The 14,815-nt window shown below is 50.8% G+C and overlaps 2 protein-coding genes across 4 annotated transcripts; one reads left to right on the top strand and one right to left on the bottom strand.

The window, feature by feature from the left end:
• Positions 1-1,744: 1,744 nt before the first annotated feature.
• Positions 1,745-9,740, bottom strand: REM1 (RRAD and GEM like GTPase 1). 3 transcript variants are annotated; one of them, XM_031434025.2, is made up of 5 exons: positions 9,670-9,740; positions 8,283-8,657; positions 7,149-7,231; positions 3,614-3,815; positions 1,745-2,351 (listed from the first exon to the last, which is right to left on the bottom strand). In XM_031434025.2, exons 2-5 carry the CDS (start codon positions 8,620-8,622, stop codon positions 2,080-2,082), a joined length of 897 nt encoding a protein of 298 aa, XP_031289885.1. In that variant the 5' UTR covers positions 8,623-8,657; positions 9,670-9,740; the 3' UTR covers positions 1,745-2,079. The 3 variants fall into 3 exon arrangements, with proteins under 3 accessions (XP_031289885.1, XP_031289886.1, XP_031289884.1); XM_031434026.2 differs by having other exon boundaries at positions 7,149-7,228; positions 9,556-9,740; XM_031434024.2 differs by having other exon boundaries at positions 9,556-9,740.
• A 2,825-nt stretch (positions 9,741-12,565) lies between these two features.
• Positions 12,566-14,602, top strand: DEFB124 (defensin beta 124). The gene is made up of 2 exons (XM_031434407.2): positions 12,566-12,623; positions 14,454-14,602. Exons 1-2 carry the CDS (start codon positions 12,566-12,568, stop codon positions 14,600-14,602), a joined length of 207 nt encoding a protein of 68 aa, XP_031290267.2.
• Positions 14,603-14,815: the final 213 nt, after the last annotated feature.

Consider the following 14,815-nt stretch of genomic DNA (forward strand, 5'->3'; position numbering starts at 1 on the left):
GTACCCCAAAAATTCTGGTCTCAACAATTTCTTCCATGCTCTGAGTAGCCTCAGGTAAGCCCTCTCCCCTTCCTGCCCTCAGTTTCCCCATCTGTGAACTAAGAGGATTGGATTACTGTCTGGGCTTTCCTTGATGCCCTGATTAGCTCCTTATCAGTTTGCAACGATTTTATTCATGTTCTTGTTTTCTAGCCTGTCTTTCCTACTAAACTGTGAGCTCCAGGGAGCAAAACCCTACTTATGTCCACCACTACCTCCCGGGAACCTGGCACTGTGACCTGCACTTAGTAGGCCCTCAATAAATATCTGTGGATGAAGAAAGGAAGGAATCATGGTGATTGTCCTCAGGCTTTTCCAAACCAGTGCCTGCGCTCTCTCCCTGGCCCCTCTTCTCTTTTCAGCCAGTGGGGCCTCCTCCTCCCTCCCCTGCTCCCTCTCACCTCCCAGGGCCGGCTCAGGCCCTCCATCCGGTCTGCATTTTTCCGGGTTTGATATCATTTTTTCCACTCTCCCGGCTGCTGCTGGCTGCCTCTGCCAACTTTCCACAACTGTAGCCCCTCCCCGCGACTGCAAACTGGAGACAGCTTGGGGTGGGGGAAGACCTTCCTCCTTTTCCCTCCCCCCAGGCTGGAGTTAGGATGGGAAAATAAGTGCCATCAGTGCCCCGCTGGCAAGACTAGGGGGTCACAGCTGGAGGACACGGTGGCTCCCCTGCCTGCACTTTGGTGTTTCTCGGCAGCTGGGTCATGGCCCACGTCGGGGGCTGAGGCAACTGGGCTGGCAGCTGGTTGGGGGCAGGGGTGTCAGGCATCAGGGACATAATGGTCCAAAACGTTTGCATCTTGTTCTCCTCTCAGAGGAGTGACACCATTTCCCCTTAGGCTGGAAACTCCTGACCTGACCCCCAAGGCCCATCCCGAGCCAGGCGGGATGTCTCACTACCTCCTACTTCCCACACAGACAGCGGAGGAGGAGGCTGAGCCCTGAGGTCCAGTCCTTACCCTCACTAGCTGGATGACTCTGGGGCACTCACTTCCCCTCTCTGGGCTTCAGTTTCCACAGCTGGAAAAATGAATGAATGGAGTTAAATTTGGGGTCCATCCTGGGGATTAATGGGTTGAGTTTCATGGAGTCCAACCCCCATCCCTTTTAAACTGTACACAGAATTGTGTTTGAAAGCCCTTTTCCTTGGGAGTCTATAGTTTTTCATCACGTTCTCCAAGCGAACTCTGGATAAGTTGGGCACAGACTCTAGTCTCACAAGCCTGGGTTGGGATCCTGGCAACTTCACTTACAGTACCTGTATGATCTGGAGCATAAGCCTCACTGTTCAGTTTTCTAGTTAGTAAAACATGGTTGTGAAGATTAATTAATAGTTGTGACAGTTTAGCACCCTGTCAGCTCCCAGCAAACACCAGCTATTATGTTGCCAGAATGAGTGCTGAGATTCCTTTCAGAGAAGTTTTGATGAATCTACAATCTAAAAAATGGATTGAGAAAATGGGAGATCAACACACTGACTGTTATTGTGCTTACTGGGTCTCCCCTAAAGATGCAGAAGCAGGAGCTGTGCCCAGTAGTTGGGAAAAGGGCCTCAACACAATTGGCCCAGTGATTTTATTTATTTGACCCTGACACCCAGGTCAGCGTGTTAACCCATTCTGCAGCCCGTGTAGATGGGAGAGCGGAAGGTGTAATCGCCTGGAAGAGCCCAAAAGAAGGGGTCCGGCACTCAGACAGGATATCCTTCTGGTCTGGTTTATTGGGGGGTTGGTTCTGAGGGTTGGCCAGAGCTCAAGGACAAGAAAGATTTTTTTTTTTTTTTACAAAAAGACACGCACCGCATAAAAAACTATTCTGTGCCCAATTTGGGCTTCGGTCCCACAGTCTGTCCATTGTTTCCCGAGGGCAGAGGGGTCCCTGAAGCTGAGGCTCGGGGAGATTCCCCATCCGTTGGGGCAGCGAGCCGGCAAGGCCCACAATGCGGACTCCGAGCCACTGCGACGCTGCCCCTCGGTGGCGTTGGTACAGCCCCGAATGCATCCCAGTGTCCCATCACCCTTGGGAGGGCTGGCGGCTTCAGAGGACGGCTAGGTTGTGGCAGGACTTGGAGCGGGCCTTGAGCGCCCGGCGGCGGGCGCTGCGCGCCGTCAGGCGTGCCAGGAAGCGCCGAGCGCGCTGACCGAGGCTCGCCCGCCGTCGCGGCGCGGGCGGCTCCCGGGCTGCGCAGTCCCGGCGGCGCAAGCGCAGCTGGCGCACCACGCCTTCGAAGAGCTCCGCCACGTTGTGCTGCAGGGTGGCGGACGTCTCGATGAACTTGCAGTCGAATACCACAGCGCAGGCGCGGCCCTCTGAGGGGGCGGGGTCAGCCAAGCGGGGCGGAGCCACAACCGGAAGAAAGGACATAAAGGTAGCAAGAGGTGTATTCAATCTCAACCAGAAGTACAATTTTTCTTTCCCTATACCTTGTGCTGCGTGCCAGGGGACTCAGAGATAAATCAGACCTGGCTTTGAGGAGTTAGTTCACAAGCTAGTGACTGATACTGGTAGCAGAATGAGGTTGGGAAGTCAGGGAGGCTGAGATCAGCTAGGGGAGGGTCTTGAATGCCAGTTAAGGGGTCTACTCTGTGTATCAGAATTATCTGGGGGAACTTGTTAAAATGAAGATTCTTGAGCTCACCCACGGAGATTCTGATTTGGTAGGCTTGGGGTGAGGCCCAGGAACTTACAATTTAACAAAATCTCCTGGGGATCATGTTGTGGATTTTTGGGATGTCTGCTAATAAATCGTATGGTTTTTCATCTCCAGGATGCCACTGAACTGGAGGCAAGGGCCTGGGTTCTAGTCCTCGGTGGCTGGTGACCCTTTGGAACTGGCTTCTCTGCTTTGGGTCTCAGTTTCCATATTTTTTAGATTTTGCCCTGTGAGTAGGGCCATTTTGAAATCTTTATGGGTCCCACCTGATACATCAAACATATGAAAATATTCCCATCCCACTTTAAATACAGTTTATATATATATAACTTAAAACATTTTGGTTTTCAGTTGCTGACTGTCACATTATTATGTTTTGTAGACCATTAAAGCTCTGTGAAATTTGAATTTATAATTTCCTCACTGTATTTGGGAGCCAATAATTGTCTTTTTCCAGTCTCAGATGTAAGCCCTTTAAAAGCTGGTAGGCACTGGGCCTATCATGGCTGGTGTCTCTGACTAAGGGCATTGGGGAGCCATAGGGACATTTTTAAGCAAAGAAGTGACAAGGTCAGCTCTGGTTCTGGAAACTCTGGCAGCTGGTGAGGAGAACTGGTTGAGTCGGGGTAGAGAAGTATGGTGGCTGGCCAAGGCTAAAATGGAGGTGCCAGGATGGGGCAGAGACTGTGGGCATGGGCAGGAGGGAGGAGGGAATGTGAGGTTAAGGGAGGTGAATCTGATAGGATTTGGGGATGGTTTGGGAGTGAGAGAGGAGGCAAGCATGGTTTCTAGCTTACAGGCTTAGGCACATAGGTGCAGGATGGAGACAGCCAGGGTGGTGGTGGGGCACGACAGTCCCTGAGATGAAGAGAAGCAGTGACAGTGGGGCTCGGGGAATGACGGAGGATGAGGGCTCACCTTCCACGGAGACTTCCCGGCAGCGGGCCAGGTCTGCCTTATTGCCCACCAGGATGATGGGCACGTGGTCTGCCTGATGTGTGCGCCGCAGCTGAATGCGGAGCTCAGAGGCACTCTCGAAGCTGCCCCTGTCTGCGATGGAGTACACGATGACGTAGGCGCTGCCCACCTGCAGGCACGACTCCTGGCTCCAGCTTTCATCCTGGAGGGGAGAGAGCCCAGGTCCATCCTGAGAGGGTACCTAGGGCCTGGCTGAGCAAGGTGGGGCTGCGATGGTCTAACGGGCAGGATGGGGCTGAGGTTTATACTTAAGACAGGTTTAGGGGGCAAATTCTGCCGTAATTCTCTGAGTCACCTTGGGAAAGCACCAATCCTTTCTGAGCCTTAATTTCTCTGCTTGAAGAATTGGGCTAGTGGCACTACCTCAGTCCATTCTCTCACTCAGGCCAGATGGACACTGGGGACAAAAAATTCATTTGGTTCCTGGTCCTGCTAAGGAGGGTTCTGGCTTTGCTGGTTGAGCTCTTTGTCTGGTTTAAGGAGGGTTTGGAGTTGATAGACAGTTCTTTTGGCCTTTTGCAGTCCAGAATTCAGGGAAAAAAGGAAGGGAGAGAAGTGGGGAGAGGAGGCAGACTTCCAGGGGGGCATTTTTCTGGATAGTCTTGAAGACAGAGTTGAAGGAGCAACTGTGGGGTGTAAGGGAAGGGGATGGGAGAGGCAAGAAGCATTTTAAGAAGTGGAGTCCTTTCAAGATGTTTGACAAGGAAAGGAAAGAACTGGAGTAATTTTGATATTGTTTTGGATGATGGTCTTTTGTCCCGGGCAGCAGTCTGAGACTGAACCATCTGGGTAACAACTTTCTAAGGGCTTAATGAGACAGTTTCTGCCCTCCAAAAACTCATAGTTGAGAAGAGATGCTATAAAAATGGAGAGTTATAATGCAGTGTGATAATACCATTAAGAGGGGCATATGCATGTATGTATACGCAGGACTGGGACATTGTGCCGTACACCAGAAATTGACACATTGTAATTGACTGTACTTCAATTAAAATAAAAAAGAGCCAACAGATTTAGTGTCTCAGGACGTTAAGCATTCTCCAAAAGAGTAAAACGTTTCTTAATTGCAAAAAAAAAAAGGGGGGGGCATATGCAGGTGCCTGGAGGAGCCATGAGGGTTGGGGTGGGGGCAGGCCAGAAGAACTCAACTAGCCAGAGTGTGGGAATGCTTCACAGTGGACTGGTGAATGGAGTCGATAGGATGAGTAGGCTGAGCAGGAGGGAAGAGAGTGGGCCAGGAGTGGGAAATGCCAAGTGTGGTGGAAGCATTGTTTGTGCGGGGAAAAGAAGCCCAGAAAGTTTTCGGATGGCCAAATAAGAAAGATAAGTAGGGAAGCATCAGATCCATGGTCATCACTGTCAAAGGGAGTTAGTTCTCAACAGCCATACTGCTCCTTCCCCAGCCCACATAATCCTGAACTGAGTCAGACAGATGAGGGTTCTCATTCTGGGTTCTCAGCCTTGACTATGGACAGGTTCCTTCCTCCCTCTGAGTCTCAGTTTTCTCACCTGCGGGATGAGAGGGTGGGTCTTGACCATTCCTTCATTCATTGCACAGATATTTATGGAGGATTTGCTATGTGTTAGGATCACAAAAGCCGGTTGGTACATAGATTGGTGGGTAAGAACCCCTTGGGAGTGATTAAAAAATGGGTTCCAGAACCCCACTTTCATAGGTTCTAGTTCATTAGGCCTGGGCTGAGGCCTGAGAATTTGATTTTTAATCCTCTCCAGGTGACCTTGATGGTCAGTCATGCTAGGGTACTCCTGGATGCACCAACGGTCCTCCCAGTTCTGTCAGATTTTGCCTCTCTGACGTCAAAAAATACCATCCAGCCCAAGGATGGAAAGAATGGATGCTTATTCCAGTAAGGCTGCTACTGTGTGGACCCTCTTTGGGAACTGCCTTCACAGACACAGGCCAGGGAAACTGTAGGGAAACCAAGGGCCAGAGAAGAGAAAACTTTCTCAAGGCCACACAGCAGCTGGGCACAGAGTTCCAATTCCTGCTTTCATGTTCCATCTTCTTCCTCCCCATCCCCTAAATGGGACTCCCAGTCAGATCACTCTTCTTAATTCACTGGACTCTGCCCCCTAGGATTCTCAACTACATCCAAAAAGCAGACCCTCCCTCACCAGTCTGTGAGCTCCATGAGGCCAGAGGGCATGACTGCCTATTCACTGCTGGGTCCCCAGTGTCCTGATCCATGATATATTTCTTAAAAAACAAATGAGTAAAGGAGTTGGAACCTCAGCTGGAGGTTCAGAAGGTGATGCTCCCAGTGTGGGTGGAGGGGGCAGTCCTTGTGCATAAGAGTACAAGCTTTGCGGTCTTAGAGATCTGGGGTTGAATCCCACTTGCTAGCTGAGAAGTTAGGACACATTACTTAACCTCCGAGCTTTGATTTCCTCAGTAGAATGAGAATCAGAAGTACGTTCGCTGTATAGTTTTTGCCTTGACTGCATGTCATATGTCTAGTGCTTAGCACAGGGGCTGACACTTAGGAAGAAGGTGCTCCATATATGTCAGCTGCTTTTAGAAGAATCATCATCATTATTATGATGCTCCTTTGGACCTGAGTTTCCTGTTATGCTGATTCAAAGGAATTGGTCCCATAGCTCCTTCCTCCCTAGGCTTTGGTCCTATCACTGGAGCTGTCAGCCATTCTTGTCAATCACCCAACACTGCCCTCCTAAGCTCCATGCTGTGGGCAGGGCCTCCCTGAATGTTAGGGGAAGGGCCTACCCCTTAGGGAGATGAGGTCCCAGGCGATTTTTAGATCTTTCTCTTTTCTTAGTTGTATGTCTTCAAAGTTCTATAATGATCATATATTACCTGCATAGCAAGAAAAAAGACAACTCCAACAAGATAAGATAACCATAATGGGGACATGTCCCTGCCCGTAGCTCTCTTCCTGCTTTGGAGTGGACTAGGGAAGGACATCCTTTGATTTCCTTTTTATTTTTTTAACTAGCTACCAAGTTATGATTCAAAAGAGTTATCATTATTTACAATTCTTCACTCATGGTCAGCATTTTTTTCATGCTCTAGGCTGCATTTACCTCTGTGAAATTGTGTAAGAACTTGAAAAAACAAGCTGGTAAGGAAGGCAGGAATGATTGACCCATTAATCAGGTGAGAAAACTGAAGCTCAGAGTGGGAAGTCAACTACACAAAGCCAGTTGGTAAGACAAAGAAGGGGGCTGGGGGTTCAACCTCAGGCTAAACCCAGTGTTCCTTCCTCTGCACAATGTGGGTGGGGGAGTGGACTGACGATGCTTATAAGAGAGGGAGGTTTGCAGGGGGAGAAGCGCATCCTGGGATGGCTGTAAGGAGCGGATGGAGCGGGTGGGTTTTCAGGGGTGCTAAGGATGGGCCCTGCCCTGTCCCTGCTCTGTTATGTTCTAGGAGGGAACAGGAATCTGGTACTAGATTCAGCACCCCTCCCCCCAGATCCTGCTTGCTGGGCCATACCAGTTTCTCAGCCTCCCAAGTGTCCATGACCAGCAGCGTGGTGTCTTCTCCATCCACCGTGAGGGTCCTCTCGTACACATCTTCTGCAACAGAGGAAAAAGCCAGGAGATGCAGGCTGGGGGAGGGTAGAGGTCTCCCTAGCTCCCCTTTCCAGTCATATCGCCCCCTCCACTTCTCCTTCAAGTGCTCACCACACTTATTTGATGTCTGTCTCTCCTGGTAGGTCAAGAAACGTCATGAGGAGCCCCTGTCTCCCCAGCTGCCATCACAGTATTGGGCGCACATGGTAGGTACTGAGAAAGCTTTTGTTGGTTTGGCTGATTGAATGAGGGTGGAGTGGTGTAGTGGAAGTTGGGCTGGGGATTCTTCCAGTGCTGGTCTGTCCCTGGTGCATGCTTCAGGAAGGTCATGTTACCCTCTGGACTGCAATCTCCCCCTCTGTCATACACACAGGTGTACATGTGTTCATATGGCCTCTCACTCTTAGGTCAAGGCTGGAGAAGGGGCCTGGTCAGAGTGTCCCCACCTTCCCTCTGCCTTTAACCACCCCTCCCCCCACCACTCCCCCTTGGTCCTCTCAGCCAATGCTGCAGGGACCCACTTCATTTCCTCTGTCCTGTCTGTCCCTGTTCCCCATCATTCTGGAGCCCCCGACCCTCTCAGCTCGCTGCATCTCTTGGTAATAAGGAACCCAGAGCCCAGAACTTAGAGTCTGGAAGTCTCCATTTTGGTTAGGATCTTAGTTTGGCTGCAGGTCGTGGTGGGCATGGATGGATGTCCGTGGGGCTGGGAGGGTCTGATAGCTGGGTAGAAGCCCACCGTTTCTTTACACCTGAGACTCATGGCACCCAGAACTGCTTCCCTTATAACATGGAAATGAATCACACACTTCTCCTCCATGAGAAATTGGCCCAATTCTCACTTACTCAAGGAATTTCCCTCCTGTAGATCCTTTGGCAGGCTGTGCCCTGCACAACTCTAGGGGGCACCATTCACTTCATCATCTACCTGAATGATATCCCTTAGAGTTGAGCAGTGCAAGAGTTTTACAACTGTTCTTGGCAGTCTTGTGCCCCAGATGATAGGGATTCCATTCCTTTGACCACATCCCAGCCCAGCCCACAGGGTCCCTACCTCCCAGCTGTTCATGGAGGTCCCGCTCTTGCTTTCCTGCAAAGAGGTTGGCCAGGCTGGTCTTCCCTACGCCAGGATCTCCAAGCAGTACCACGCGGTAGAGGGCTTCCCAGGAACCTTCAGAGTCGCTGGATTCAGAGGACCAACCATTGGGGGCAGGTGAAGGTTGCCGGGTGGGAGGGTTGAGGGAGGCTGACTGGCCCAGTCGGGGATGCTGGGATTGTGAAGAAGGTGCTGTGCCCAGGAGGCCAGGCTGGTGGCCCCAGGGGGACAGGGGCAGTGGAGTGCTGGCTCGCCGACATAGGGGGGTCTTTGCTTGCTGCTGAGTGTTTAGTGTCATCCTTGGGAAGGGGAGCTTCCTTCCTTCCTTTGTTCCTTGGGCAAGAAGAGGGAGTGGGTGGTAAGCCAGATGCTTTGAACCTCTTCTGTAGGGTCCTGATTAACTGTTGAGACGGCTTCCTCCCAACCCCCCTTTTGTTCAAATGGGAGGAGGAGGCGCCTCAGATCCATTGGTTGGGGGCTTTCTGGCGTCTGGCCCAGAGTAAACGTGGGTCAGGCTGGGAGGGATGTGTGCTCATGAGCGCACATATACATGCACACCCAGAGCCCATTTTCTATGCGTTGAGGATGACCCATGACACACAGCCGGGCAGAGGGGCGGCAGCGAGGTGGGACTGTCCACACAGGCGTGCACACAGAGCTGCTCCTCCCGTTCAGAACATGAGACCCACGTTCGTGAAAGACACGTGAATTGCCCCGTCCTCCTCTACCCCACAGTTCTCTTCCCCACAGTTCGGTTCGAGGTTGAGGGGTACAGGGGAGAGTTGAGGGCCCCTGGGGGGATTCATTTCCGCTGCCCGATCCCAAGAGGTCCAAGGAAGAGGCAGGAAGGGCAGCTTGCTACTCAGAAAGGCGAGGGGGTCTGGGGGTTCCCTTCGACTGAAACCCGAGCACCCTGCTGCCATGGTAACGGCGTGTCCGGCCCGCCCCCTCCGTGAAAAATTCAGGAGCGGCTGGCGCAACAGCCTCCAGCTGCTCTTTGCGGGCAGGGGCTTCGAGGCTGCCGGTCCCCAGGTTTGGTGACAGGAAGGGGGCCTGATGGAGCTGGGTGGGTGGAGACGGGACCTACAGGGCCCAGGAGGGCATGCCATCCCTGGAGTGAGTCCGAGCTTCCCCAGCCCGTGGTCCTCGGTGTGAGTCCCCGGATCCCGGGAGGGTTCCTTGTCCGAGGCTACCCAACCCTCCTCCCGGCCCCAGGTCGGGGGGCCCTCACCTCGGGATGCGGGTTCCTCCTTGCCCCTGCCTGCGCCGCAGAATCCCCCTATAGGCTCCTGACGAACTCCGCTCCAACTTGACTAAGTTGGTGGCGGGCTGCGCAGGCCTTTACCTCGGCGTGGGGAGGGGTCCAGGGTCCGGCCGCCGCAGCTGCCGGGAGCTCCAGTCGGTACCACCGCCTCGGCGAGCAGCCCCTCAGGCTGGTCCCGCCCCCGCCGGCCCGGCCGGGGGAGGAGCCGCGACCCCGCCCCGTCCAGCCCCGCCCCATTAGGGCAGCCCCGGGGTCTCGGCCTCACCGCCTTGGCCGCTGAAAAGACTTTTCATAGAGCTCAGCTGACCTGCCACTTCAAGTCCTTCGTAGGGCGTGGGGGTCGGGGTGGAGGCGAGAGAGGGGAGGGATGGGGATTCTGAATTCCTGGGTCTGCATCCCCTCAGCATCCGCAACCATCCACCCCAGCAATGAGACGCACCAACTTTAGCCCTCATAAAAACCGTTTGGGGAACTTGTTAAACGGTCAGATCCCAGGCCCCACCCTGCAAGAGAGGCAGATTCAGCAGTCCCGGCAGAGGGATCTGGGAATCCGCGTTTCAAACAAGTGTCCAAGTGATCCTGATGCAGGGTTCATAGACCGCACTTTGAGAAACTCTGCTTGGGTGGAGAATTAATTTGGGGAGGTGGCTTCAGGGGAGAAGGGAGCTCAGGGAGCCTGCACTAAAGAGTTCTGAATGCTTGTTTTGGCAGCAGTCATTTCATTCGTTCACCAAATTCTAGGGTGAGCGCCCCTTATGCAGCTAGGGCTGTCCTGTGCCTAGGAGAATGGCTGTCTCCTCCTTGATGAATATTTACTGAACTCTTGTGCTGTGCCTGATATGGTTTGAGCACTTTGCCTGGGTTTCTGGCTCATTTGATTCTGATACCACGCTAAGAGGATGAGCAAACCGTGGCCTCCCCGGGCCTGGGACTCAGGTCTCTGCCTTCTGCTCCTTTCTATTATAAACTGTGCTTTTTTTGTTTTTTGTTTTGTTTTTTCCTTTTCCCCTTATCTTCCCAGGCCTGTAGGAGGAGGAAAGAGACACTGTGAACTTGGTATAGGAGAGAAGTGGCTGTAGGGGCTCCGCGGCTGTCAAAAATCCACCACAGGCGGGGAGGATATAGCTCAGCGGTAGACTGCATGCTTAGCGTGCACAAGGTCCTGGGTTTAAGGTCCTGATTTTGGCCATCTATGGGTCTTTGATCAAGGGTGCTTCCTTTTAGGTGGTGAAGGACTGGGGCAGGTATGTATGTGGGCCCCTGGGGGAGCAGGCTGTATCTGTGGGTGGGGCTCATAGTCATGGCTGAGGGGTCCAGGTGTCCAGCTCGGAGCAACTCCCCCAGCAAAATGGTAGACTCGCTGAACTCCTGCAGGGCTTTGGGCAGACGCTGAACCCCCTTACACCTGGCTTCCTTCTGTGGCTTGGCCCTCTAAGCTTCCCTTTGCTGCCTACAAGATGGGCTGTGAGTGGTGTAGCATTGCCTAGAAGTGAGACAACTTTGTGGGTTTTTTTTAAAATTGAAGTATAATTGATTTATAATGTGTCAGTTTCTGGTGTACAGCATAGTGATTCAGTTATACATACATATTCTTTTTCATATTCTTTATCATTAAGGTTATTACAAGATATTGAATATAGTTCCCTGTGCTAAACAGTTGGACCTTGTTGTTTATCTATTTTATATATGGTAGTTTTTATCTGCAAATCCAAAACTCCTAGTTTATCCCTCTTCCCCTTTCCCCCCTGGTAACCATATGTTTGTTTCCTATGTCTGTGAGTCTGTTTCTGTTTTGTAAATAAGTTCATTTGTCTCATTCTTTCAGATTATACGTATAAGTGATATCACATGATATTTGTCTTTCTCTATCTGATGTGTTTCACTCAGTATGATCATTTCTAGGTCCATCCATGTTGCTGCAAAAGGCATTATTTCACTCCTCTTTTATGTCTGAGTAGTATTCCATTATATATATGTATATATATATGTATGTTAATGAACATTTAGGTTGTTTCCATGTCTTGGCTATTGTAAACAGTGCTGCTATGAACATTGGGGTGCATGTATCTTTTTGAATTAGAGTTTCCTCAAGATATATGCCAGGAGTGGGATTTCTGGATCGTGTAATCAGTCTATTCTTAATTTTTTAGGGAATCACCATATCTCCATGCTGTTTTCCATAGTGGGAATTGCATTCCCACCAAGGAGGGTTTCCTTTTCTCCACAACCTCTCCAGCATTTATTGTTTGTGGACTTTTTAATGAAGATTAAACCCAGGACCTTGTGCACGCTAAGCATGCAATCTACCGCTGAGCTATACCCTGTATAGCCCTCATAAAAACCGTTTGGGGAACTTGTTAAACAGTCAGATTTTTTACTGCTGTAGTGGATTTTTTACTGCTGCGGAGGGTAGGCACCCATAACCCCTGCATTGTTCAGGGGTTACCTGTACATGCTTGTTTGAATGCATCAGTGGGTTCTGGTCTGATGTCCTTGGCATTGGAAGGGACCCTCCATGTATTCTAGTCTTGCAAGGAGGGCTTGTCATCATTTCCTAGATGACAGCTTGGGACTCAGAGAGGCTAAGTGACTTGTCCAAGGTATCACAGAGATTAGAGGGAGATGCTGGTCATTGAACCAGGTCTCTCTGAAGCCAAGTCTTTCTTCACTCTCTCAGGTGGGGCAGATGTCCAGTTTCTGACCCCAGGCATTGCTTCACAAAATTCTGTCCCCAGCTTCAGAGCTCAGCATCCTCCGGATATGATAGTGCGGTTGATCAGTTTCCCACACAGCTGGCTAGATTCCAGCTACGCCCTTGGGACCACAGAGCCTCGGACTCCCACTTAGGTCTCCTGCTGCCCACGCTCCTGCCTTGATCTGCAGCCCAATAAAGGCTGGGCCCCCGGCAGCAGGGCTCAGCATGCTTGGTTCCTCTCCTCTTGTGTTCTCCTCGGTGTCCCCCCAGAGCCCTGTGGCCATGACACAGCTGCTCCTGCTTATTGTGGCTCTCCTGGTCCTGGGTCATGTGCCGCCAGGTAACATCACCTGTGTGTGTGTGTGTGTGTGTGTGTGTGTGTGTGTGTAAATGAGGGGTAGGTTCTGAGCTTCTGGGGGACAGAGGAGGCCTAGACCAGCGTTCTGGCCTCACTACTGGCTTGCTGGGCAGCCTAGAGCAAGTTGCTAAATCAGCCAGCACCTCAGTTTCCTCATCTTTAAAATGAGACTCACTCAACAAATATTCATTAGAAAAATATCTACTGTGTGCCAGGCACTATTACAATTTCTGGGGATCAAACTGTGAAAGCACACAAGGTTCTTGCTTTCATGGAGCTGATATTTCAGTCAGGAGAGACAGAAAATAACCAGATAATCATATGTGGAGAGAAGTGTTAGGAAGAATAAAAGCAAGACAAGGGGTTAGTGTGTCAAGGGCACGTGGCAGGTGATGGGAGAACTGATGGGGGGATGGTCAAGAAAGACCTCTGATCCTTTTTTAAAAAAATGTTTTTATTTTGGAACATTTCAAATGTACAAGAAAGTAGAGAGAATAATATAAGGAACAAGGCAAGTTAAAATGAACTTTTTGTTAGGGAAAAATTTAGACTTATGCAAACAGAGAGAGCAATGTAATGATGTCAGCTTTTAAAAGACCCCTTTTCATTTCAGAAAGGCTCAAACATAAATCAAAAATAGTATTAAAAAAACCCATGGTGTTCATTACTCAGCTTCAACAGTGACAACTTGAACCAACTCTGTTTTGTTACTCACCTGCCCCTCCTCCTCCCCAGTGAACTATTTTGAAGTAAATCTCAAACATCTCATTTACGTGAGGTGAGTTTGAGCAGCGATGTGCGTTTGAGCAGCGATGTGAATACAGTGAGAATACAGAGGGGCTCATTGCAGGCAGAGGAAGCAGCAAGGGCCAGGGAGGCAGGAGGGTGACAGGTGTGTCTGGGAACAGGGAGGAGGCCAGGGAGGCTGGAGAGGGAGCCCAAGCGCAGTGCCTGATGCGTAGTAATAATAAATGGGAGGCGAGGTTATCAGAAAGAGTGACAGCTTAGAGAGTTGGAGCAATGAGGGCTTCCTTGAAGCCAGCCCTCTCATTTTCCAGATAAAGAAGGGAAGGAACTTGACCAATTTCTCCTAACCAGTAAGTAGTGGTTCTGGAACCAGAACCCAAGACCTTGACTCCCAAGTGATGGCAGTTCCTATAACAATGATTCTTAACACATCATCAGAGCTCACCCTTCTAACAACCCTGAGATGCAGAAGTTGTAATTTTCTTCTACATGATCTGCTGTCACCTCCTCAGATCTTTGACTTCACCTCCCTCCCTTAGTGGCTGTGTGATCTTGGGCAAAGTTGTTAACTTTTCTGTGCCTTGGTTTCTTTGCCCATATACTGGGGTTATAAGCCCAATTAAAATTGTATACTGTTGTTATGAAAAGCGCTTAGAGTGAATCTAGGGTATGGGTTGGTTCACTTGGACAAGGAATTAGTCTCTGACTTGTAACCAGTGGTCTAGCTTGTGATGTGTGGGCTAAACTGGACTGAGATCTGTGGTCTACATTGTAACTGGTTGTCTTATTTATGACTAGTGGTCTAGCCTGTTACCTCTAGTCTAACCCTTGACCTGTGGTCAGAACTCTTGTTCTGTGGCTGAACTTATGACATGAGGACTGCTCTCTGACTAGAGTTTACTGAACAGATGACTAGAGAGCTAGGTGGTGACTTGTGATCTAACCTGGGCCCTGTGACAACTTGTGGTCTGTGGCCTAACCCTTGATCTGTGGTGAAATCTGTGACCAGTAATCTAACCTGCAACCCCTGGGTGACTCTATGACCCGGGGTCCTCCCCTGTATAGGGAGAAGTGAATTCAAAAGATGCTGGATGGGCCAAGGGGCCTGCCGGCCTTACTGCACGAAGTACGAAACCTACATGCACCTGTGCCCGGATGCCTCCCTCTGCTGTCTCGCCTATGGAATCAAGCCTGTGGCGGCCTCCAAGACTTAAAATGTTTAACTGGTTCTGGGGCTGGCACCCTTGCTCTACAATAAAACACAAGCTGTCAGCTGTCTCCTCTTGTCACTGCTTCACCACCCCCGGGGGTGGGGTGAGGGGTTGGGGAGGGACTGAGTGCGAGAGGGACGGAGGGATGGTTGGTGGAGGGAAGTGAGGTGCCTGAGGAGAGTGGGCATTAATGACCATTGTTAATGGTTCCGGTCC

Source organism: Camelus dromedarius, chromosome 18 (assembly GCF_036321535.1).
Source record: "Camelus dromedarius isolate mCamDro1 chromosome 18, mCamDro1.pat, whole genome shotgun sequence".
Lineage (NCBI taxonomy): Eukaryota > Metazoa > Chordata > Mammalia > Artiodactyla > Camelidae > Camelus > Camelus dromedarius.

Coding starts and splice junctions, on each gene's coding strand:
- REM1 (XM_031434025.2), bottom strand. CDS start 8,622: ATGACACTAAACACTCAGCAGCAAGCAAAGACCCCCCTATGTCGGCGA. Junction 7,232..8,282: donor CCTCCATGAACAGCTGGGAG/GTAGGGACCCTG, acceptor CCTCTGTTGCAG/AAGATGTGTACGAGAGGACC. Junction 2,352..3,613: donor CCGGGAAGTCTCCGTGGAAG/GTGAGCCCTCAT, acceptor CCGCCCCCTCAG/AGGGCCGCGCCTGCGCTGTG.
- DEFB124 (XM_031434407.2), top strand. CDS start 12,566: ATGACACAGCTGCTCCTGCTTATTGTGGCTCTCCTGGTCCTGGGTCAT. Junction 12,624..14,453: donor CCTGGGTCATGTGCCGCCAG/GTAACATCACCT, acceptor TCCCCTGTATAG/GGAGAAGTGAATTCAAAAGA.